A 24,206-nucleotide genomic window follows, 5' to 3' on the forward strand; every position below is an offset into this window, starting at 1 on the left:
TCAAACTACACTGGTAGAGAGTCAAGAGAGACAGAATGGTATGAAAAGCAGTTTTGGATGGACTGTTAAACAGAAAGCATATGAGATGGAAATAGCCTCATTGGATATAAGTCCTACTGTGGTAATTTCGAGAACTCCTATATGGACTCTTGAAGATCTTTCCATTGATCTTAATCTTTTGGAAGAAGCTCAGAAGGAGGATATAGATAGTAATGTGGTTCAGAGGTATTTAAGAGAAAGATATGGAGATAGAATAATAATTTACACAGATGGGTCAAAAAGGGAGGCAAGAGTGGGGGTGGCGTTTGTTATTCCAAAGTTAAAAATTGCATCCCAAAAAAGAATTAATTATAATTTAGCAGTCTATACAGCAGAGTTAGTTGCTATTGTATTGGGGCTTTCTTGGGCTGAAAGCAATAAGCCAAGAAGTTTGGTAATTGCTTCTGACTCAGCTTCAGCTTTGATAAGTATTCAGAACATTAATTCACAATCTAGGCAAGACATTGTTATAGAAATTGTCCAAATGGCAAGTAAATTAATTAAAGATGGAGTCAAAGTTGGATGTGTATGGATCCCTGCACATAAAGGAGTAGTAGGGAACGAGTTGGCTGATAAGAATGCCAAAGAAGCAACTGAATTGGAGAATATAAATTTAAGTATTAATTACAGTAAAGCTGAAGTTAAATCAATCATAAAAGGAAAGATAAAGGAGAAGTGGCAAGTCATGTGGGATAATGGTCATTCCGGTAGGAAATTATATAGTATCCAAAAAATAGTGGGGGTGAGTAGAAGTACTTGCAGAAATATAAATGAAGAAAATATAATTTCAAGAATGAGATTTGGGCACACAGGATTAAATAGTACATTAGTTTTAATGAAAAAACATGATAATGGGAGGTGTAGTGTATGTAACACACAGGATACCATAGAACATGCTATTGAGGTATGTACTAAATATAGTAATGAGAGGAAGCATTTAATCCATCAGCTAGAAGATGAAGAGATACCGTTGAAAATAAATGAAATATTGCAAAGGAAATCTAGTGATTTATGTTTTAAGTTTTTATTTTTATTTTTTAGGAAAACTGGTTTAATAAGGATAATTTAAGTGTAGGAACAATAGTATTCAGACCCACACTCCATTTCAGAAGGTGGCAGTAATGCAACCAGACGTTGTTTGCCAACTGCCATAAAATAAGAAGAAGAAGAAGAAGAAGAAGACCGTGGCTGCGTCCGAAACCGCATACTGTATAGTAGGTACTGAATAAGATGAAGTACCTACTTACTTAGCGTTAAAACAGTAGGTACTGTATAGTATGAATCCTGGTAGTATGAATGAGATTCGGACGTACTACATCCGCCATGTTGCTACATCACGTGACATACGTCGTCATCACGTCATGTCATTTTAGCGCGAAAACAACCGCATGCCCCGTCTTCTTCGTTGGATAACTCCTCTCCCGGGGCATCATGGGATAGTGAAGCGTCCATCGTATGCACACTGCAAAATCTAACCGAAAGTAGTAGGTCATCCGGGTACTTTTCGCATACTGTTTTTCGAATACTATGTATTCGGACATACTACTCGCCTCGCCTACTGCTTTTCGCGTACTATATAGTAAGTAGTAGGCTGTTTCGGACGCAGCACGTGTCCGCGGCTCGACAGATATGAACTCGGCAGAGAACTTCTCTCCTGTGCCTCGTTCATTAATTGTATAGAGTGGGAAAAGTTTTCTTATTTTTTCAGCGTGAGAAATACAAGGTGTGGCGTGTGAGCGTGTGAACTTACTGAAATGCGTGAGTCTCACGGTGAATGCGTGAGACTTGAGAGCCCTGGTCTAAACTCTTACTGTCAAAATCATCTGGAACAACACGAACATTTATTTAAAGACAAGAAGCACTATTTGATAGATGCTACAGGACGACTGGATGAGCTGATCTGTAATGAGCATGACAGACCGCTCGATGTTTTCTGTCGCACTGACAATCTATGTATTTGCTTGATGTGTGTGATGGACAAACACAAAAACCATGACACAGAAAAGGCTTCGGCAGAGAGGAAAATTAAACAGGTATGTCATGTGAAAACAAGGTGTGTTCGACTTCATTTGGCGCTGCAAGAACCGACAGGCAAATGACGTCAAAGTACTGCGAGAGCGATTCGGGAAATCAAACGGAGTATGCTGCTTTCGAATCGCTCTCGCGGCAATTTGACGTCATCCGCTTATCTTAAAGCGTTGCAACTTGCATCTACAGACAAGCTTCATGACTTTGCGCTGCTAATTAAATGCGCTACTTTGACAATAAATTAAAGAACATTTTAAAGTTTGCTTTAACTTCGTTGTTCAACAGAAACAGCTGGATGACAAACAGACACAATTTAAGGAGAAAATCCAGCAAAGAGAGGAGAAACTTAAGGAGCTGAGAGATGCTGTGGAGTCACACAAGGTGAGTTAATGAAGAAAACATTTAATCACAAAAATAACTAGAGTTTTCACAGGCAGAGTCAAATGTCAATTTTAAAAGTGTTGTGTGTAGATTTTAGCGGCATCTAGCGGTGAGATTGCGAATTACAACCAACTGCTCAGTTAACTATGCATGGTTACTTCCTTGCTCCTCGATATTCCAGCTTAAGCATTTCCAGTAAATTGTCAGCTACTAGCAAGATGTCATTCTAGTCTTCCTTCATGTTCATCACAACAAATACATTTATATAGGTTTGTAACAACATTATTATGCAGAATCTTTGGGTGAACTATCCCTTTAACCTCACCCGTAAGGTGCAAAATTTGCATCTCAGCACTTTTGGTGTATGAGAATGGTAAGTTCTAAAATAGTTTAAGTGTAGCAGAGATGTGTGTGTTGCTTGTGTAAAATGTGATTAATCTTAATCACTATTGTTTACCACTATATACCATACAAGTGCCTCAATTCCCACTTCTTGTTATAGGCTGTTTGAGATATCATAACTGATAACCTGATGAGAACAGAAGTCTCTTTGTGTGTCCTAACAGCGCTTTGCCCAGGCAGCAGTGGAGAACTGTGAGACGATCTTTACTGAACTTATTAATTCCCTTGAGAAACGCCGCAGTGAAGTGACACAGCTGATCAGAGATCAGGAGAAGGCTGCAGTTAGTCGAGCTGAAGGATTTATGAAGCAACTGAAGCATGACATTGATGATCTGGGGAGAAGAAATGCTGACCTGGAGCAGCTTCCATTCACAAATGATGACATCTATTTTCTTCAGGTAAACGCTCCAGAAAAGCTTGTTGTTACAGTTGACTTTAATGGAATAGTTCTCTGTAATAATTCTGGCATCATTTAGGGTGGTACTACTAACCCATATGGCATTTTTAAAGAGATGTTTAGCAGAATGTGACAGCAAGTCTCTAAAAGTGCATATAAAACAGTGGCCGGTTGCATGACTAACTAGCAATTAGTTAGGGCTAATTAGTTTTATTATTTGGATTTAAATGAGACCAATCTACCTTTCTATGTAACATACTTAAAACAGTTATGATCAGTCTTGAACTAACTTTTAAGACTAGTCTTAAAGTTTTATGCAACCGGCCACAGGAGCTGTTATGTTCCAAAATGATTAGAATAACATTTTTGTTAAGGAAGCCCATATGACTCAAGCACTTTATTTAGGGCTGTCTTTTGATAGCTTTGCTTGATGATTGATAAAATAACAGATTGGACTTTCTTCTGTTAATAGCTTATTGATTGTTTAATGTATAAAATAATGTTAGGTGTTAATAGACATTTTTGGTTGAACTACTGTATATGAGTGTTACATAAACTTTGTTGTATTTGCCATTTGAGTAAAATATAATTTTGTAATATTGTGTTTCTTTGTGTGTCTGTAGAGTTTCCAGACTCTCACTGTGCTTCCTAAATCCACAAAATTAGCTGACATCACTGTCAGTTCTTTTTTGTCTTTTGATGATGTTACAAAAGCTATCACACTGCTAAGAGGACAACTTGAAGATTTTTGCAAAGAGGAGATAGAAATTATATCTGAACGAGGTAAAAACTGAAGTGTTATAACTCAAAAGGTATACTTTTACATTTGTGTTGAGTAAATTGTTTTTTACATTACATTTATTTTTTTCTTTGCATTAAAACATCACACTTCTAGTGAAATATTTAGAAATTGTCCCCATCCCTGAACCCAAAACCAGGAAGGACTTCTTGCAATGTAAGTGTTACAAATGTGTAAAATACTGTATAACAAACATCCAATGAAAATGCAATAGCAATAATAGCAATAACAAATTCAAAATATGTTTCCAAAATTCAGTCAGTCAGTTTACACACATATACACAGTCATGCAGTCACACCAACAAAAATCTAAAATACCAGAAGTTCTTTAAAAAATGTAACATTATTTTCTTGTTAACACTTTACAGTAAGGTTCTGTTTGTTAAAGGACTAGTAAATTGGAAGACTTTACTCACCCTCATCCTGAGTGTATATGACTTTATTCTTTAGCGAACAGAAGCAAGTTATTTTGGTTTTGCTGCTTCTGTGTTCGTCTGTGCTATTAGGATGGATTTACACTTAAATGCATTAGCTAACATGAACTAATCCAATACAGTTTGTAAATTTTTTGATTACAAATTCTTTCTTTCTTATAGATAAGTGTCAGCTCAGCCTGGATACAAACACAGCCTTTAAAAACCTCTGTCTTTCTAATGGGAACACTGTCATTACTAACACTGGCACAAACCAGGAGTATCCTGATCATCCAGACAGATTTAGCATTCGTCCGCAGGTGCTGTGTAGAGAGAAAGTCTTTGGACGCTCTTACTGGGAGGTTGAGTGGAGTGGGAGTGCGAATATTTGGGTGTCAGTATCAGTAGCGTATAAGAGCATCAGCAGGAAAGACAATAGTAATGAATGTATTTTTGGATGTAATAATCAGTCCTGGAAATTGTTATGCTGTGCCTCAGACAAGCCTCAATTCTGGCACAATAACAAAAAATGTATCTGCCCTGTAGTCTCCTCCTCTAAGATAGGAGTGTATGTGGACCACGGTGCAGGAACTTTGGCCTTCTACAGTATTTCTGACACAATGACCCTCATTCACAAAGTCCAGACCACATTCAGTCAGCTTCTGTATCCTGGGTTTGCGGTTTCTGAAAAAACAACACTGAAACTGTGTGATCTAACAATGTAGATAATAAAGAGATTCTGTAACTATTATTATATCTCAGCTTTAAGCTGCATGATAAATAACAGTGAATCTAATATTTTTTTAATTTAGAATTTAGACAGATGTTAAATTGACAGATATTAACAAAGTAAAATCATTAGCATTCTTTGTCTAATAATCGTAAAAAAAACCTACCCTAATTTTCTTTTTTCAATAATTGTAGTCACTTTGATTTTATGTGAAGTTATGTATTTCTCCTTTACCTCTCATATGCTTATATGTCTTAATTACATGTCCAAATTCTTTAATAAATTGTTACTAATTTTCCTCATAATTAACATCAAATAAAATTCAAACACTCTAAAAAAACTTTAAAAAGTGTGTTTTCATGTATGTTTGCGCATATATCTTTAATGCCAATGTCAACCCATATAAATAAAACACAGTCACACAACAAAAAAACTACTACTACTACTACAATAAAGCATTTGCTACCACTGTCATCATAATTACATAAGTGCATAAAGGAAATGACAGATTTTAACATTTTCTTATACCATATGAAGGGGGTTGACTTACTAACTTATTAAGGTTTGTAAAAGTAACACTTAAACTTTGAACATCTAAATTGCTATTCAGGGCGGCACCTCTAGGTGTCAGGAACGCGTTTTAGCGGTCACTCTCCAACTACAAAGAACACGCAGATGTATATAAACTCTTCCGGCAACGGCAAAATGGTGGACTTGTCATTATTTTTGGCGCTCTGCGAAAATATCCACACCAGGCTGTTAACACGTTTGTAAATGCGCTTCATATTACATCAGTATGTTTAAGAAAGCTAAAAGGTGCAATTTTAGGCGTCGCAATGACTCTGAGGATGAGGAGAAAGACGCTCAGCAGTCCGGAGGGCCTGCAGCTGAAGCCTCGGCGAAATCTAGCGAGCCCACCACCTGCTCCGCTCCTAACGTGCTAAATAATCACGGTAACGGGTTTCAGTCCCGTGAGATCAAACTCAACAAAGAGAAGAAGAAAAGGGAGAACCGAGAGGAACCAAAAGCGAGTCTGCTGAGCTTTCAAGATGAGGAAGGTACATGATTATGAGCTGTTGCAGTTATCGCACAATTAAAATAACTTAACGTGCACACCAAAAATATTCGTTATCAGATGAAGTTTGTGTTGTTTTTGCTGACGTCATCAAACTTCCTTTTATTACCAAAGTTGTTGAATACCACCACTTCATTATCATTTTTATGACTAACGTTACGTTTATGTAAAAAAAAAAAACATCAACATCGCATATACAAGTTTTTCAAGAAAACAGCTTTTAAAAGCAATATTAGATGATGTATCATCATCTGTGCACTGTAGAACTTGCCATTGATATCTTCAGGGTTCCCACGGGTCCTTGAAATCCTTAAAAGTTTGTTAATCTGGGGAAAAATTCAAGGCCCTGGGAAGTTTTTGAAAATATACATACATCGAGGTCACTGAAAGTGCTTGAATCTATTTAATGCAAAAAGTTTGTGTCACCCTGTCTTTGTCGTTAAACCTCACCATTGGTTGAATTTGATATACACATTCAGATGCACTTACCCCTGGAGGCGTCCCCAAAGTGTCACCGCAGTGACGCAGCGTGAGTTCCCTTGAAAGGGAACTGTAACAATGTATCTTAAAAAGTAACATGATGTAACCTTGCTCTTACTTGAAATGTGTATCCACATTTAGTCATTGAATTGAGGGTAATGCACCTGGAAAGACCTTGAAAGGTCCTTGAATTTAAAGTTAACTAAGGTGTGGAAACCCTGTATCTTATTCAAAGTGTTCGTTTATTTACTTGGTACAAGGATTTTGAGTCATTGCGAATGTCAGACTTTCACACTTGCATGTATTTTATGTATCTAACTAGTGGACGACACTGAAGTGTTTCGTGTGAAGAAATCCAACCACAGCAAAAAGATTGTGAAGCAGCTGAAGAAAGAATACAAGGACGATTTGGAAAAGACCGGCAGTTTCGTACAGGACCAAAGCACACGACTTGATGGTATTTCGTTTTTTTCATAATATCATATAGGTTATATCAATCACAATAGGTGGTGTACATATACAAACTGAATAGATTTTTGTAAATGGTATTGTAAATATTATATCCCGGACGAGCCCCCAATAGTATTAACAGTATCTACGATTTCAACACACACTTGTTTGTTAGTTGACCATTGGTTTATTTTTTCCAGGTGGACCTGCACAGAAGCTGGCAATTAAAGAAGAGCCCTTAGAGGGCAGCAGAGCCAGCAGTGAGCAGGGAGAAGAGGAAATGGAGGTGGACAGCAATGAGGAACAGGACGAGGAAAATGATCAGAAGGGTGGGGTTAGAAGTGGAGCATTCAGCCAGAATCTGTCCGCCCTCAGCTCCCTCAGACCAGGCGAGCGCCATCATCACAATCTCAAGGCCAAAGCAAGTCACAGTAGAAGTCAGCATGATTAGGCTGTTTTTGATGTTTAGCGACATCAGGGACTGTCATTCACATCATGAACTTCCACTAATAGGCATTGTGTTCAAACATTGAATGTTGTCAAACACTGCATGCAATCTCCAATCTGCATTTTTATATCTACAAACAAAGATCACTTTGATCAGTTTACGGACTGGGTATTCTGACGAAACTGTGGTTCATGTGAAAATGCCCAGTCATTCAATGTTTACACTAATAATATGTTTTAATGCGTTCCCCCAGGCGAGATCCCAGATGCTGCATTCATCCATGCTGCACGTAAGCGCAGGCAGATGGCTCGAGAGCTCGGAGGTGAAGCCCCAATGGTGGAGCCTGAAGCGACCAACAAGCGCCTTGTTCACGAGGATGAGCAGGGCGGCAGTGACGACGACGATGAGAAGAGAATTGTCTTCAGTGGCGTCAAGCAGAAGAGTCAGAGGCAGAAAATAGCAGAGGAGATTGGTCAGTGTGAAACGCATGATGTGCAGGGTTCCCACGGGTTTCTTGAAATCCTTGAAAGTTTGTGAGTCTGGGGGAAAACAATTCAAGGCTCTGGGAAGTTTTTGAAAATATACATACATAGATGCAGGTCATTGAAAGTGCTTGAATCTATTTTTTGCAAGAAGTTTTTTTGGGGAAAAAAATCTATATAATTCCCTATGTATTGTAGGATAATGTCATAAAAATTTGACTTTTTAAGCACACATGCTAAACTGTTCGCTTTAAATGCTTATATCTTATGTATGCGAATGTTGATTCATACCAAAATGCTTTTTTGCATAATTGTGTTTTTACACATGAAAACTTCTCGGGTTAAGTATGCAACTGTTTTCCCTGAGAAGGGACTGAGATGCTGCGTCTTCCTTGCCATACTTCCTGCGTCCCTGTAACGCCAATATTTCAGATAGCAATATACTACATAGCTCACACGTCACCTTGTCTTTGTCGTTAAGCCTTACCATTGGTCGAATTTGATGTACACATTCAGACGCGCTTACACTTGTAGGCGTCACCACAGTGACGCAACGCGAGTTCCCTCGAAAGGGAACTGTAACAATGTATCTTTAAAGGTAACACAATGTAACCTTGCTCTCACTTGAAATGTGTCCCCACATTTAGTCCTTGTATTTGAGGGTATTGGACCTGGAAAGTCCTTGAAAGGTCCTTGAATTTGAAGTTAACCAAGGTGTGGGAACCTTGTACCCATGAACAAGTAGTAGTAACAATTCTGTCACAATTTACTTGTGGAAATGTCAAATCTGTACAGGGTAAATATAGGAAAGTCAGTTCCAATTACACAAGAAAGCAAAGTAGATGTGTGAGTACTAGGAAAAGGTGTTTTTTGAAACAAGGTCTGACCTGCTTTTTTGTGTGTGTGTGTGTATGCTCGTGTCATTCAGGTATTGAAGGAAGTGATGACGAAGCTCTAGATGATGGACAAGATGAAGAAGTGAGACGCTGGGAGCAGGAACAGATCAGAAAAGGCATTAGCATCCCTCAGGTGAGTCAGGGTACTAACTTTTTCACAATACCAATATTGCAGTATTTCATACTAGTACCAAAAAATAAAATAAAAACAGTTTTACTACCAATTGTCATATCACAGCAATAATAGCCAGTATTTGTTAAATCATAAGATGGAAGCATGTATGCATGCAAATATCCACATAAACATTTGAAGTTTGGCACCTGTATGTACTGACATTAGATAGGCAGTAGCATTCAGAACAATAAACACTGATTTTTTTTCCTTTTTATTACTTTTTTATTTTAGATTATTGTAATGTTTCCAATAGAAACTCTGTGTTACGGGAAACTGATGGTGATTTTGTTTCCTGTGTTGATAATTTAGGTCCAAGCCACCCAAGAGGACACAACCATGTATTATCAAGGCGGTTATGACGCACAGCCTTATGGAGCTTCCTACGCCATGCCTTTTGCCTACGCAGCCACGACTGTTGGAACAGACGGCAACAATTCATTGAAAGTGGAGGCCTCAGTCCCCTATCCTATTCCCTCTAGTGACCTGACCCCAATAACCACAGATCTGGTAAAGAAACGTCTCAAAGACAGGTACGGTCTGAGCTGCCCTCGTATCGGCGGTTACTGTAACCCCTCAATCTCCCAGTTCAGTTGATAATCCTAGGGAATATCACCATATTCCCATCAATGAAAGGATAATTCCTTAATATAGGCATTGAAGTTTGTTGGGTTTAAACTGCCTTAGAATGTCCTGATATACGTCTCACACACTATTCACACAACAGTTGGGGGTGAACTCCATTGTGGACATACAGTGTGACGATGCACCACAACATCTAAGCACCTTACACATTTTTTAGTTAGTTATGGTTGTCTTGTATGTTGGATAAGGTGGATTTATTTGTACTGATGGAGTGTATTATTCTGCTTACGAAAGGCATAATAATCTTCATTCTGATCGGTTGTGTCAGCATCTGCTGTCAGGAGATGTGCAACCTCAGTGACTCCCCCAAAATTCACTAATAATGAATTTCTTTTTGACTCTCCTGTGCACCAGGCTAAACTTCATGCGTCAGGGTCACAGTTCCAACGCCCGGCGCTTTGAGCAGATCCAGGAGGAGCTGGAGGCCTCTAAAAAGACCATCCAGCTCCTGGAGGGCTCCTCGCAGGAGGCTGCAGACAAATATAAATTCTTGCAAGAAATGCGAGGGTATGTTGGAGACTTGCTTGAGTGTTTCAGCGAAAAGGTGAGAATGAACTTATGATTCATGCTTATGCTTTTTTTAACCAATTTGATTTGGTTTCTTTTTTTTCCCCATGTGGATTGTGATTTGGCTTTAAATGTCATCTGATATTGCTTATGTTGTTATTGTGTAGTTTTTCAGACTTGAAAATGTAAAAATGTTTTTTTTTTTTACTTTGCATTTTCACGACAAAGACATTATTTCAGTTACATTGGTTGTGGTATTTATTTATTTTTTCTCAGCTGATGGAAACTTTAGCATCATGATGGGCTTTCTGTCTGAGTCTGACCAATGGTTACATGTATTTTATTCGTTATACGCCCTAATGGCTTCATTTCTTTCAGATAAAGAGGTGCTATGTACACAAATCATGGTGTCTTTGGTGGGGCATGGAGAAGTAACATAAAGCTAGCTTTAATAGTTGATGTCTCTTTCAATTAAAAAAAAGATCAAGTTATTATTCTTGTTTGATAGGCATACAGGCTAACAGGCTAGACATACATTTTGCATTTGGTTACACACTGACGACCTGTTCTTACTTTGATAAGGTGGGAAGAAGCTAATGTAAAAGAGGGCATGACCATGTTTTATCAAAGATGTCTCCCATGCCACAGCAGAACACACCCACCCCCGTTTTGGTTTCCGGCCACCTGTCTGTTTTTCAGCTGTCACAAAAGCCATCATATCTTTCAGGTGCCTGGTATTCTGGAGCTTGAGGCCGCCATGCATCAGTTACTACGGCAACAGGCGTCCCGTCTGGTCCAGAGAAGACAGGATGATATTAAAGATGAATCATCGGAGTTTTCCAGCCTTTCAAGTCAGTCCATCTTGAAGGTTTTTATTTTTTATTTGAATGGTCTCATTGATTTCCACCCCCCCCCTTCCTTTAGTTGCTGTGACTGTATTATTTACAGTAACAGTTCGTTGCATATCACATAAATATGCACAAATTAAAGTGTATGTGGCTTTCGGTAAAGCTGACTGCTTAAAACAATGACCTGTGTTCACTGAATCTAATCTATTGCTAAGATGCTGAACCGGTAAGTTGGATGGAAGATTTCCATCTTGCCACAGATTTTCTAAAAAGGAACCACACATTTTCAAATCAGACGTGTACATTTCTTACTAGTTTAAAGAAAAAACCACCATTTTTTGGTGTTTTACTATGTTCTTGCTTCAACTTGGACAAATGAATACATACCTATCTTTTTTCAATGCGTGCACTTGGTCTTTGTACAGTGTGTCATGCATGTGTTGGCATTTGGCTTGGCCTCATTCATTCCTTGGGATCCAGGCCGGGATGCATTTGGATGCCATCAAACACTTCCATGTTTTCCCTATTTAAAGACTGTTACATGAGTAGTTACACAAGTAAGTATGGTGGCACAAAATAAAATGTGGCAATTTTTTAAGCGGAAAAAAATGAGAACTATATTGTATGGCGGAAGAGCACTTAGTTTGCAGCACTTCGACCTCGGTGCGCAGTAACAGCATCACTCCTGACTACTCCACCTCTCGCTCAAATTACTCAACATTACAGCGCCCAAGTAGAAAACATGGAAGTGTTTGGTGGCTTCTGGGTTCATCCCTGTTTGGATCCATGAGGACAAAGATTAAGTGTACGCATTGAAAAAGATAGGTATCTATTGAGTTGTCTAAACTGATGTGGGAACATAGTAAAATATTAAAACCGGTGGTGTTTTCCTTTAAGTTTGATTTAATGTATGTACTGTAGTACATCAATGAGTGGGTGTTTTACAAATGTAAATGTTGAATAATAGCACAAAGTTCATTTTTAGATTTTAACATCAGTTCTTTCTGTTTTAGATAAGGCTGTTATGGCCCCTAACCTGGATTCATTTGGACGTGATCGTGCAGCTTATCAAGAACTCGCCAAGCAGAGAAGGATAGCTGAAAGAGAAGCCAGGCGGTAAGTGCTTTTAATATTTGCTTTTATATTACTTTCTTATGGTATATAAACATTGATTTAACTCATTTTGGTCATGTCTGGTTAAATTAAATATTGTTGTTTCATTTAGAACTCGACGCAGGCAAGCACGAGAGCAGAACGGCAAGAGAGCCGAGCATAAGGAGGGGCTGTCCAGTGACGACGAAGAGACGTCTACTGACATTAACAGCTTCAACCTAGAGAGAGGTGAGATGATGTCTTTTAGGATATACAATATCTGATCTGATTTCAAATGACAGGGATAATATTGTTTCCTTGTGGTCCCATTTCCAGATCGAATTTTTATAGAATCGAAGAAGGTTTTTGAAGATGTGGTGGAGGATTTCCACTCTCTGAACAGCATGAAATCTCACTTTGAGACCTGGAGGAAGCTGTATTTTACCAGTTACAGGGACGCTTACATCAATCTCTGTCTGCCCAAACTTTTCAACCCACTTATTCGACTGCAGCTTATCTCATGGTCTCCGCTAGAGGTGAGGAAGATGCCTTTTGATCAAACCGGTCTTGCGTTATCTTAATGTTTACATTACTGCATTCAGAAAATGCTTGCAGCAGTGCATCTACAAGTGCATAATCTACCATTTGAGCTATAGGTACACTTTAGTCAGGGTTGCCAAGTCTGTGGTTTTCCAGAGGAATTGGGCTGGTTTAAAGGGGACATTTCATGAAAATCTGACTTTTTCCATGTTTAAATGTTATAATTGGGTCCACAGTGTTTCGGTCAACCTAGAAAATGTGAAAAAGATCAACCCAGTAACTTGGTTTTGGTAAACCATTCTCTGCAAACATGTGAAAAAATCGGTCATTGAAATTTGGCTCCCCTTGTGATGTCAGAAGGGGATAATACCGCCCCCTAATCTGCACTATCCAACCACGGCCCTGCCATTTAGTGCAGAGATCAGCTCATTTGCATTTAAAAGGACACACCCAAAACTGCACATTTTTGCCCACACCTACAAAGTGGCAATTTTAATATGCTCTAATATATTATCTATATGATATTTTAAGCTAAAACTTAACATACGTACTCTGGAGACACCAAAGATTTATTTCACCTTGTTAAAAAAGTCTTGTGAAAAGTCCCCTTTAATACTGTTGCTTCAGGCTCATGTCTGTGGGTTGAACCGATGTTAAATTTAGCCCTGGGAATGTGAATTTTAGCAGATGAACCCTGCCAAAAATCCAGATTTCACCCCTGTAACATGTTTTTAAAAAGAGAACCCCTCTCAAAATGTGATTGGCCAGTTTTGGGTGGGATTTGCTGTGTAAAATGGCAACCCTGACTAACGTTTTACTCTGTAATTGCTTAAGTGACAGTTTTTGAATCTCTCTGTGCAGGTGGATTGTCCAAACTTCGAGTACATGCTATGGTTCGAGTCTTTGCTGTTTTATGGTTGTGACGAGCAGAGCGCCGTGAAGCAAGAGGATGATGTTGATAACGGCTTGCTCCCTGCTATCGTCGAAAGAGTTATCCTTCCCAAACTGGCAGGTCTGTAGATTCACATGGTTCAGTTTATTTATGTATTCAACCTTTATACATTTTTAGAATAGCACATAACCTTAAAAATTATTTGTACCCTTCCTGTTTGTCTCTCAGTGTTGACGGATCAAGTATGGGACCCCCTTTCTAGCAGTCAGACATCCAGACTGGTGACTTTCATGCGAAGGCTGATCAAAGACTATCCCACTGTGCTGCATGGCGACAACCGCAACACGCAGGTCAGTTAACTTTTGTGTGTTAAAGTCACACCCCAAACTCATGCTGCTATTGGTTGAGCAGTTGTTGCTGTTTTGTTTTGATCAGAATGCTTAATCGAAGCAGCGTTTTGATGGTGCCACAGTGTTTGGGGAAAGCAACTTACAAATGTAATAATTCAGTGGAGTTTTAGCTTTAAGACAACAACTCATAAAATGTCTCCTGCTTTTTTATTTTAATAGGAGCTTTTGAAGACCATACTCGTACGAATACAACGGTCCCTCGATGATGACATTTTCTTACCTCTGTTTCCCAAAAAGTGAGTTTGAAAGTCATGTGTGTTGCCTTTCATTTCACATATAGCACTTACATTACACACTGTTACTTAAAGGCGGGGTGCATGATCTATGAAAGCCAATGTTGATATTTGAAATCACCTAAACAAACACGCCCCTAACCCAATAGAATCTGGACCTTCTTTTGATAGACCCACACCATAGACCAGGCACCGATGTCGGTTAGTAGATACGCCCCTTACTGCTGATTGGCTACAAGTGGGTTTTGGTACTCAGCCCGGCTCCCTTTTCCAAAGTGTTTTTCAAAAATCATGCACCCCGCCTTTAATACAGTCATGTGAATTGTAACAGAAATCTTGATGTTAATAAAAAGACATGGACACGATGCAATATATGCTGATACATATAATGTATATAATCCAGTGTAATTATAAAATTATATATGTAATGCTTATACATCTTTCAATTTCTTTGGTTCAGTGTTATGGAAAACAAAAACTCTGCTCCATACCTCTTCTTCCAGAGGCAGTTTTGGTCTTGCGTGAAGGTATGGCTTTTGTTTTGTTGCACTTGACATTATGATGTTTATATTCTAAATTAGTTGCCATGCACAAGTATGCTTATGTAATTATTGTGTGCATCTCTCTGTCTCTTTCTCTCATATGCTCAGTTACTGGGGAATATCCTTATGTGGGATGGGATCCTGTCCCAGTTGGTGCTGAAGGAGCTAGCCGTGGACAGCACACTGAACCGATACATCCTCTCAGCCCTACAATCCATTGATGTCAGAGAGGAATGTGTGGAGAAATGTCGCAGGGTACAATTAAAAAACACTACATATTTAAACTATCAATCCAGATATGAGTTTTAAACATTTATACCACGGGTCTACTGAATGCTTGATTCTGATTGGCTGAGAAATGTTCCATGAGTGTTAATTATTTTTCAATAACCGCACACCTAACCAGAGCAATATTTTTGGTAACTGTGGTATAAGCAGAATAATTCACTCCGGTCCTTTGATTCATTCAAAAATAATGCACACCTGCGGTGCATTACCACTTTGGGTGTGCATTATTTTCTTATAATTCAAGGGCCCATCGTCAATTATTCCTTACTTAATTCCCTGAATGGAAATTAATTGTTTACATATATTGTAAAATACACATACCATGAAATAAGATTTTGGTCATTGTTGTCGTCGTCTGCACCTTTAACCGTTTACGGTTTGCTGCCCCAGGTGGTGGAGTGTTTTCCCATTCAGTGGTTCAGCAGTCTGAAGGGTCAACAAACTCTTCCTCAGCTGGAGAACTTTTGCAGATACATGAAACACGTTGCCAGCTCTGTTTACCGCAGCTGTGTGGCTGGATCAGATGTGGAGAAAAGAAAAGCCAGGTAAAGTGGTTTTAAATACCTTTGAAAGGACATAACACCTCAGAAGATGCCACACGAATCTAAAATGAAAATGCATACAATTCATACAATTCTCCTTATAAAGTGTTATTATCTGTCCTTCACTTTCATTTATGTCTTTTACAGGGAACACATAAAGGAGGTGATTAGGCTTCTGGGACGACTGAACGCTTTAGATCATGTGATTGCAGTTGCGTCAGAACATGGCATTAAAGATATAAAAACTCTCCTTGAGACCAAATGACCAACAGGGCATGGTAGCTGACCCACATACTGGTTTTTTGATGAACCTAACCTTGTAAATATTGTGAATATTGTACATTTTGTGTGTGGCTGAAGACTTTTCCTTCATTTTGAAGCTGAGGGAGTCTTGTGTAGGAATTCGTAATCCATGGAAACTGCCACTGGTGTCCCAGCACAGCGTGTTTGCCTGGGTTTGTACCCTGTGGTGTGTTAAAAACTTCTGTATCCCCCTTCCGGTGGAGACAATTCCACTTTTTACTTAATTTTTTTAACAGACAAGGTCCTCTAATAGATCTTTTAAATTGTGACATCCGTTACCTGCATTACTTACAGATTGACTTAAATTCTTTAAGAGCAAACAATGATAAAAGACATTCAAAATGAGCCAGCGTCCATGTTCATCTTCAACAACTTTTGACGTGCCAACCTGATCTCTAAACGAATTTACATGCTGCTTAAGAAATCCAGTAAAAATGTATACCTTTAATATTTTTGTTTTTTGAACCCTGAAATGTGTCATTGCATAAATAAAGTGTTAATGGATATTCCAGTAGTTGTTATTGTCTTCATATTTTATTGTGGGTTCCAAAACTCTGAGACTATATTGATAATTAAATACATTTACCATAAAATAAGATTTTGTTAGTCATCTGGACCTTTAACTCTTTCCCCGCCATTGACGAGTTATCTAGTCAGTTAAGAGAAAAAGTCTTCCTTGCCAATGACGAGTTTTTATTTCAGTCCATATTTCTGCTGTTATCCACTAGGTGGTGCTCTTACCCAATTTATAAAACACTAAAGCGTCCACTGATGCAAAAACAGTAAATCTCTGTATATTTTTTAATCATTGCTCTGAATCTGATCTCTAACAAAAATCCTTTACAAAAATGCACCTTCTTTTGACGTGTCGACCTGATCTCTTAATGAATTTACATGTTGCTTAAAAAAATCTAGTAAAAATGAACATCTCTAATATTTTTGGTTTTTGAAATGTGTCCTTGCAAAAATAAAGTGTTAATGGATATTCAAGTAGTTTTTATCTTCATATTTTTTTATTGTGGGTTCCAGGAGTCTGAGAATACATTGATAATCTGGAATACATAAAAACATTTTTTATTGGATTTTAAAAAAAATACTTTGTACTATTTTGTAGTCTATTTTTACTTTAACTTGTGTAAAATTTTCAGCAGTTTTTCACTCAAATCTTTATGCTCATAATATTTGGTATGAGTAAAGTTCGTATTGTTTTAACGAAAAAAGCAAGGCCAAAATCCTGTATTAAATTGGATGGACATGAAATACGAAAACATTTAAATGTGTTAAACTATATAGGGTGCACATACCCTACTGTAAAAATGCACAATGCATTTAGCCTTACACACTGTAAAAAATATCAAATCAATATATTTAATGTTAGTTTAACTTAACATATCAAGTTAAACAATTTCAACTTTTTTATACGTTATGTCAACTAAAATTTTTTTAAATGATTAAGTAATTTTGTTTTTACATGCAATTTGCATATGACACACTCCTGGTATTTTATTGGGAAGTTAATCTTAAAATGTAACGAAATTGTCTTTTCTCTAAAAGATTTGTTTAAGTTAACCTTTTGGATTTATCTTGATCAACAGTAAGTTAAATATTTTAGAAATGATTTTCCCAATGTTTATCCTATCAAAAAAATCCACTTTAATATTTAGCACTTAAATGTACATTTTAAATCTGTACATAGGCTACATGAAATCCCGTATTATAACCCGCAATTTAGCCAGAACAATTTCCCTCAGTATGTGAGGGAAATTCGGGCGGAGCGTTAACGCAATGAAACCCGATCCACCTACCTTGCACATCACAACTACACAACCATATACATAAATTTACACCACCTGTCATACTCAGGAGACGCATAACCACCCAAAAGCTCAGTGTGTGGACACAATAAGAGAGAAGTTTCCTACAACACGAGTATCATTGGATCTAAGTTACTGTATCCAGCTCACAGAGCCCAGCTACAAGGTAAGACTAACAACTCCATTACTATCTTTCCCGAATCTGCTAAGTCCTTACTGACAATCACATCAAAAACTTTATTTATTAAAAACACACACATTTATGTTTAACGTTTGGATTTGCACATAAACACGCTGTCTTTACCGCGCGCGAGGTGCACATGTGGGGCTCTTGCTCCGGGCAAACGAAGCGAAGGACGGGCGCACGGGGTCTCCCCTCACTCAAATGTGTGGTGGTCGCGGACTCGCGGGATAAATTCACATAGATGCTTTAAAAGAGCATAGAAAAAATATGAAAATGTCGTTTTATAAAGCTGAGAACGGTGACTGTTTCGCTGTACAAACAGTTTTAGTCATGTTTAAGTTGTGCCGCATTGAGCGCGTGCAGTAATGGTGTGTTATGGGCAGAGGGTCTCTTGTTTTATTTTGACCACTTCTGCTTGCTGTCCATGACCCATATGGGTTATTTCTGCATTATGGCTCTTTATTATAGCATTAACAGACAGCTATTAATCAGAGCAAACAAAATTATTATAATACAAATATTTTATAACAAAATGATGTTACGAAAGTTACACTTTGTTATTGCATGCTATGGTTTTCTGTAGTATTAACTATATAGTGAAATGATAACTATAGTGTAACTACTGAAGTAACTTAGCCTATACTTTAAAATTTACTGTGGTATTGCAAAACAATATTGCATCGAGACATTTACATCTAAGTATTTGTTTATTATTATTATATTAGTATCAGTATTTGTTTGAACTTTTATCATTTATAAACACCGTGACCTTGTTATTCTTTGACCTTTTAGGCTCTTTTTAGTAGCCCAAAGAAGCATCAGATTGATTAAATACTTCATATAAATCTTTTCTATTTATATGCGAGTCTCTCTCTCTCTCTCTCTCTCTCTCTCTCTCTCTCTCTCTCTCTCATTAAAAGTATGCTGATCTATAAGAGAGAGAGAGAGTGAGACGGGTCACCTCAAGTTATAAGAGCCGGAGAGGCTCCTAAGGCATTTATTACTGTCGAACGATTTTCTTTCCAGGCAATACTGAAGCCTGATGTATTTTATAGCCTTGTTTCATTTGCCTGATAATTTATTATTTTAACCTCAGCTTGATTGTTCAATGCGAAGGCCTGTACCATCAACACTGACTGACTTTTTAAAAATGCACACACCCTGACAATACTGTATTTACATGTAAGCAATGCAGATGCTTTACTAGCAGGAAAGGCCAGTTTGGGGGTCTGTCGTAAGCACCGTTCAATCACTGTATGTGAGGTTTCTTCGTGACACCACCTGATGCTTTCTGTAACAAAAAGATCATTTAATGACCTTGATTGTTTTGGTAGATCCTCTGATAGGCCACTGCTTGAATTATCATTGCATGCTTAATGTTTTTTAGGTGAACCTGTTTGAAGGACACTCTTTGAATGTTTCCACATTGCATCGATCACTGTCACTGGTGTCAGAACAGGTCTGATGATGATCCTACATTGTTTATGTTATGTTATTCATTTACCTCCTGATTTAGAGAAGCCATACTAAAATATTTATACATGTGGGTGTGTGTTTGTTGAATGAATTCCACACTACTTATTTTGGTCTTTGTGATAATATTATTATAGTCATGTAAAGACCTTGTTATTGCCCTTTATTTGACGGTGGTGGTGGTTTTTGTGGTTTACCATCTATATTACAGTTATACATTTATTTACATCAATTCCAAAATAGTCAGAAAAACAGGACACTGTACAACACTGAGCAAACATAGTAATCTTTTTAAAACCTCAAGTGGGAAGAAATGTTTTGGTTATTTACTTGTCTATCTTTTGTGATTTGGAACTCGCCTCATCGCCCTTTAGGTCTTCTGCGGTTATTTATGTACAGTTTAAAAAAGATTTGTTGATTCAACTTTAAAAAGAAATTTACTTGGTTGCCTTAATTATAACTTAAAAATATTAGTTAACACAACAATTTTACCTTACTTTTTTGAGTCAACTAATGTATTAAAGTTGAATGAACTCAAAATATTATGGCAACCAGGTAAGTTGAAGCACAAAACTTGTTTACAGTGTAAAGAAGTGATTTCTACGTTTCTCAAAATTGGGTCACGTGCATCCTATGTTTGGACCCATTGCATGAATACAATGTTACCTGGCACCAGCCAGTTTGGGTTTCCACCATTTGATGTGTAACTTTAAATCCATTACAAGGAATCTGGAATTAGCCCTTGTAAAAACTATTACATTCACGTTTACTCCTATTTCTCCTTGATTATTGGTTTATTATTGCAAAGTACAAACATGATTTGTGAGACAAGAGTAATGTCAATTATACCGGCTTTCTTCGGATCTCTGTATGTAGATTAATTTCTAATTGTTTGTGTACAAATAAGTCGCATAGTTCAGGATTCATTTCAACCAACCAGCTTGAATGTGTTTGTGGGAAGGTCAATGGCGTGATCGCAGGTGTGAAAGTGGCCTGACTCAAAACAAAAGACAGCTGTGACTTTTCTGTCTTGTTTCTGTACTGTGATGGCTCTTTATCTGGAGGCAGCAACATTGAGTAAACCCTACAGGTTTAGGCCAATTATTGACAAATACTTTGCGTAAAGATGTTGAAACTCGAATCAACCATAAAACAGAAAGTCGTTAAACGGCTGAATGTACTTCCTGCACTCTCAGAAATGAAGGTACAAGAATGTACAAACGTGGTCACTGCGGTGGTACCTTTATTTTTGTAACTAATGGTTGTATATTGGAACTCAAAGATACACATTGGTACTTTATAGGTACCTCAAAGGTATATATCGGTACAAAAATGGTACATCTTTGAGGTACTCTCTATTGACAACAAAAAATATGTTTCGTAGTCCTATATCTACAACGCCATTGAAAGACATTTTTTCTTTTTAAGGGGACACTCCACTTTTTTGAAAATATGCTCATTTTCCAGCTCCCCTAGAGTTAAACATTTGAGTTTTACCTTTTTGGAATCCATTTAGCCAATCTCAGGGTCTGGCGGTACTACTTTTAGCATAGCTTACAGGGTTTCCCGCAGAAAATTTGTTAGTTAAAGGTATAGCGGAAGATTTTCCCGAATTATTTAAAAGAACCGCCCCTCGATATTTTAAAAAAAATGCACACGCAACACTCTCCCTCCTCCCAAGAGAGAACGCCTGTTAAACGCGTGCACGAGACAGAGAGAGAGAGCATGCAGGAGCTCAGTTCTTCTCTTCGCTCTGTTTACAAGTTTCTGTCGGCATGTTTACCGTGTCTGTGCGGTTCGTGACTTGTTCCAGGGCTAGCATCGCTAATCATAGCTTACATCAACTTTTACTAGCAGTGATTTTAAATGGATTTCTCCAAATAGCATGACAAAATGTACCTTTCCAGTAGAAACTTTGCGTGGGAAGCCCAACTTGTCCTTTTAGCTCACGCCAGCGTGTGAAATAGTCTCCCATAAACATTCTGGTCTTGTTTCTTTATTTATAGTCCTTTCTCTTCTTGTCATACAATTCGTAGACACTTTTTCTCTTGCGACCTCAGACATTTTGATAAAAAACACAGTGAGAACGCGAGCTTCAATGAATGGTTGAAACCGTAGCACAACACACATACACGTGAAAGTGCGCATGTGCAGCAAGCGAACCTAGAGCCGAGCACGTACGACGGTTATACGTCAACATATAATCAGAATGATTGACATCTGGGATGACCAATAGTCCTGATGATCCACCCGGAAAACGAAAATCTTCCGCTATACCTTTAAGGTGGTAGGGTTGGACGGGTGGGCGGGGCCGAGGGCATGGCAATCAAAGGGGCGGGGCGTATGCGTCATGATGAAAATTAAAATATTTTTATTTAAAACACTCAAATCAAACTTAATTTTGAAGAAACTATGACAGAAAATGAACACATACTAGATTATTAATGCATTAAATGTTTTTACCTCTAACGGGAATAGCTGCGTGAAGAAGTGAAACTAAAGGGTTAATAAACTCAAACTAAAGCAGATGTTGTAGAACGTCTGGCGAACGATGATAGATAGCGCAAAAATTGTAAAAACGTATTATTTCCCACTATTAATAACATTATCTTAAAGGAGTGTAACTACTGTAGCATGTAAATAATGCACATAAATAACATGAGCAAGAGCGCTCAACAATTATATCTAATCAACAGGGACCTGCAACCTAGCTAGCAGGTTGCTCAAACAACAAAATCACCAGCTAACTTACTTTAAATTTGCAAGAACTATAGACTAATACAATAACAGGCTTAAATAAACCCAAAACATAAGTCCACTTACAGTTCTCACGGACACGCGTTTTATCAACTGGCTATTCTCCAGACGTGTGGCGCGCGTGCCCGCTTGTGGTGCAAAGCGCGTTCGTGCTATTCTCCGAGATGCACTTGACGGCTTTTTTGTGTAGCAAAATTTTTTTTTTTTTGGACGACCTAGTTAGGGCGGTAGGGTTTCCCAGCTTAGACGGGCCGCCCGAACTGCAAAGTGCTGCGGGAAACCTTGCATTAGCATCACGCTCAAAAATGGCGAAATAGTTTCCATATTTTTCTTATTTAATTAAAAGTTGCGATTTTCTAGGCCGATGTGGCTAGGAACTATACTTTCATTCTGGCGAAAAATCAAATGAAAGACTTTGATGCCGTAACATGGCTGCAGGGGGCGCAATGATATTGCGCAGCACCCGAAAATAGTCCCCTTGGTAACTTTCAATAGCTGGGGACTATTTCCGGGCACTGCGTAGTATCATTGCGCCTGCTGCAGCCATGGTTCTTCGTTCTTAGTACACAATGTAACAACAGAAGAGTCAAGTTTTAAATAGGAAAAATATCGAAACTCTTTGGTCATTTTTGAACGTCATGCTAATGGTCTAATCAGATTCAATGGATTATTCTAAGCTATGCTAAAAGTGGTACCACCAGACCCAGAAATCGGTTGAAGGGATCAAAAACTGTAAAACTCAAACGTTTAACTCTAGGGGAGCTGGAAAATGAGTCTATTTTCAAAAAGGAGTGGAGTGCCCCTTTAAGTTAAAAACTTTACAAGAACAAGCAGTTTCTTTTATGTGGCTATCTTTTATCTGTAGAGTATTTGCAAGGATAAAAATATGTGTAGTGGAAAATTTATTATTAATATTTTTAGTTTGTTTGTGTGTAAAAGTAAGACCTGTACATTAAGGGTGTTGGTTTTCTCTTGGGGGTGCACTAACTAAAATTGGACCCAAAACTTTAAATTTAATTTCATGCAGTCTATAAGGGGTTAATTTTCTTGGAAAGACTGAATGAAACTTGTGATACCTTAACATGCCTGTGGTTTTGCTCATAACTTGTTTTTGCTGTCTTGTTTACAGTTTTATGATATCACCGGAGAGTGGTCAGACACTGAAGATTTTGTCGCACCACCAATTTAAACACGTACTAAGTGAGTTTTTATATTTTTTGCATTTCTTCCAAATACCAAAACCAAACAATGTTTGTCACTTACATGTTACAAAATAAAACAACAGTCACGAGTTTCCGAGTTAAGGGTAGACTGACACTGCCAGGTACATTGTGCCCACTCTAAACATGCTCATGTGCTTGAACAGACTTTGGAAAAAACTTGTCAACAAAACGTGTCTGTTTTCTTTCTGGATAGACACCGTGTCCTTGACCCTGTTTCCTATTTGAACACTTGTTGTTTCTCGAAGCATCTTGTCATGCAGTTGTTATGATACACGAAACGCTGTGACGTCAGCACGAAAGCCCATATTGATAGTAGTGGTGGTGATAGTGTTGGTTTGTTATTAAAAGTACAATGTAAACTCCCAAGCATCTCTACGCTAAATCTTTTTGCCGTGGAACATTAAACACTATAATGGAAAGTCGCACAATGATTGGTGCCTGGAACCACACCCCCACTCCACTCACCTGCTTTATTTAGCCAGATATAAACTGCATTTGTGTGTTTATGGTCACCTGTCTGAACGCCTGTCTTCCTGACTGATCTGGGACATAAAAGCGATGGCAACCTTAACCTTGCTTAGCCATGCTGGCAGAAGGTATTGGGAATTATTTATATGCGATTTTTCCACGAGTACATATCTGGCGTTTGTGTGATGTCATCCGAGAACAAGGTTTCATTGCTCATATGTTACTCTTTAATCGTCCGGTAAACTTGATAGCA

The 24,206-nt window shown here is 38.1% G+C and overlaps 3 protein-coding genes across 6 annotated transcripts in view; all 3 read left to right on the plus strand.

Moving 5' to 3' along the window:
- The first annotated feature begins 1,653 nt into the window (after positions 1–1,653).
- LOC141369065 (tripartite motif-containing protein 16-like) lies at positions 1,654–5,700 on the plus strand. The gene is made up of 6 exons (XM_073874234.1): positions 1,654–2,072; positions 2,353–2,448; positions 3,015–3,248; positions 3,871–4,030; positions 4,143–4,202; positions 4,643–5,700. Exons 1-6 carry the CDS (start codon positions 1,794–1,796, stop codon positions 5,182–5,184), a joined length of 1,371 nt encoding a protein of 456 aa, XP_073730335.1. The 5' UTR covers positions 1,654–1,793; the 3' UTR covers positions 5,185–5,700.
- A 154-nt stretch (positions 5,701–5,854) lies between these two features.
- On the plus strand, positions 5,855–16,540 carry paxbp1 (PAX3 and PAX7 binding protein 1). Its single transcript, XM_055208550.2, has 18 exons — positions 5,855–6,247; positions 7,067–7,201; positions 7,395–7,583; positions 7,896–8,114; positions 9,053–9,153; positions 9,505–9,725; positions 10,192–10,381; positions 11,072–11,195; positions 12,206–12,308; positions 12,418–12,533; positions 12,621–12,820; positions 13,686–13,836; positions 13,945–14,066; positions 14,286–14,362; positions 14,820–14,886; positions 15,010–15,156; positions 15,580–15,734; positions 15,879–16,540. The coding sequence occupies exons 1-18, from the start codon at positions 5,986–5,988 to the stop codon at positions 15,994–15,996; spliced, it is 2,697 nt and encodes an 898-aa protein (XP_055064525.2). The 5' UTR covers positions 5,855–5,985; the 3' UTR covers positions 15,997–16,540.
- A 1,327-nt stretch (positions 16,541–17,867) lies between these two features.
- Positions 17,868–24,206, plus strand: part of slc7a1a (solute carrier family 7 member 1a) — a 33,535-nt gene continuing 27,196 nt past the window's right edge. For 2 of the 4 annotated variants that reach the window (XM_055208546.2, XM_055208549.2), the window contains exons 1-3: positions 17,868–18,014; positions 19,420–19,491; positions 23,392–23,462. The gene's annotated coding sequence lies outside the window, so the exon portion shown is untranslated. The remainder of the gene's footprint in view (positions 18,015–19,419; positions 19,492–23,391; positions 23,463–24,206) is intronic. The other 2 variants (XM_055208547.2, XM_055208548.2) reach the window with 2 other exon arrangements.

Source organism: Misgurnus anguillicaudatus, chromosome 12 (assembly GCF_027580225.2).
Source record: "Misgurnus anguillicaudatus chromosome 12, ASM2758022v2, whole genome shotgun sequence".
NCBI lineage: Eukaryota > Metazoa > Chordata > Actinopteri > Cypriniformes > Cobitidae > Misgurnus > Misgurnus anguillicaudatus.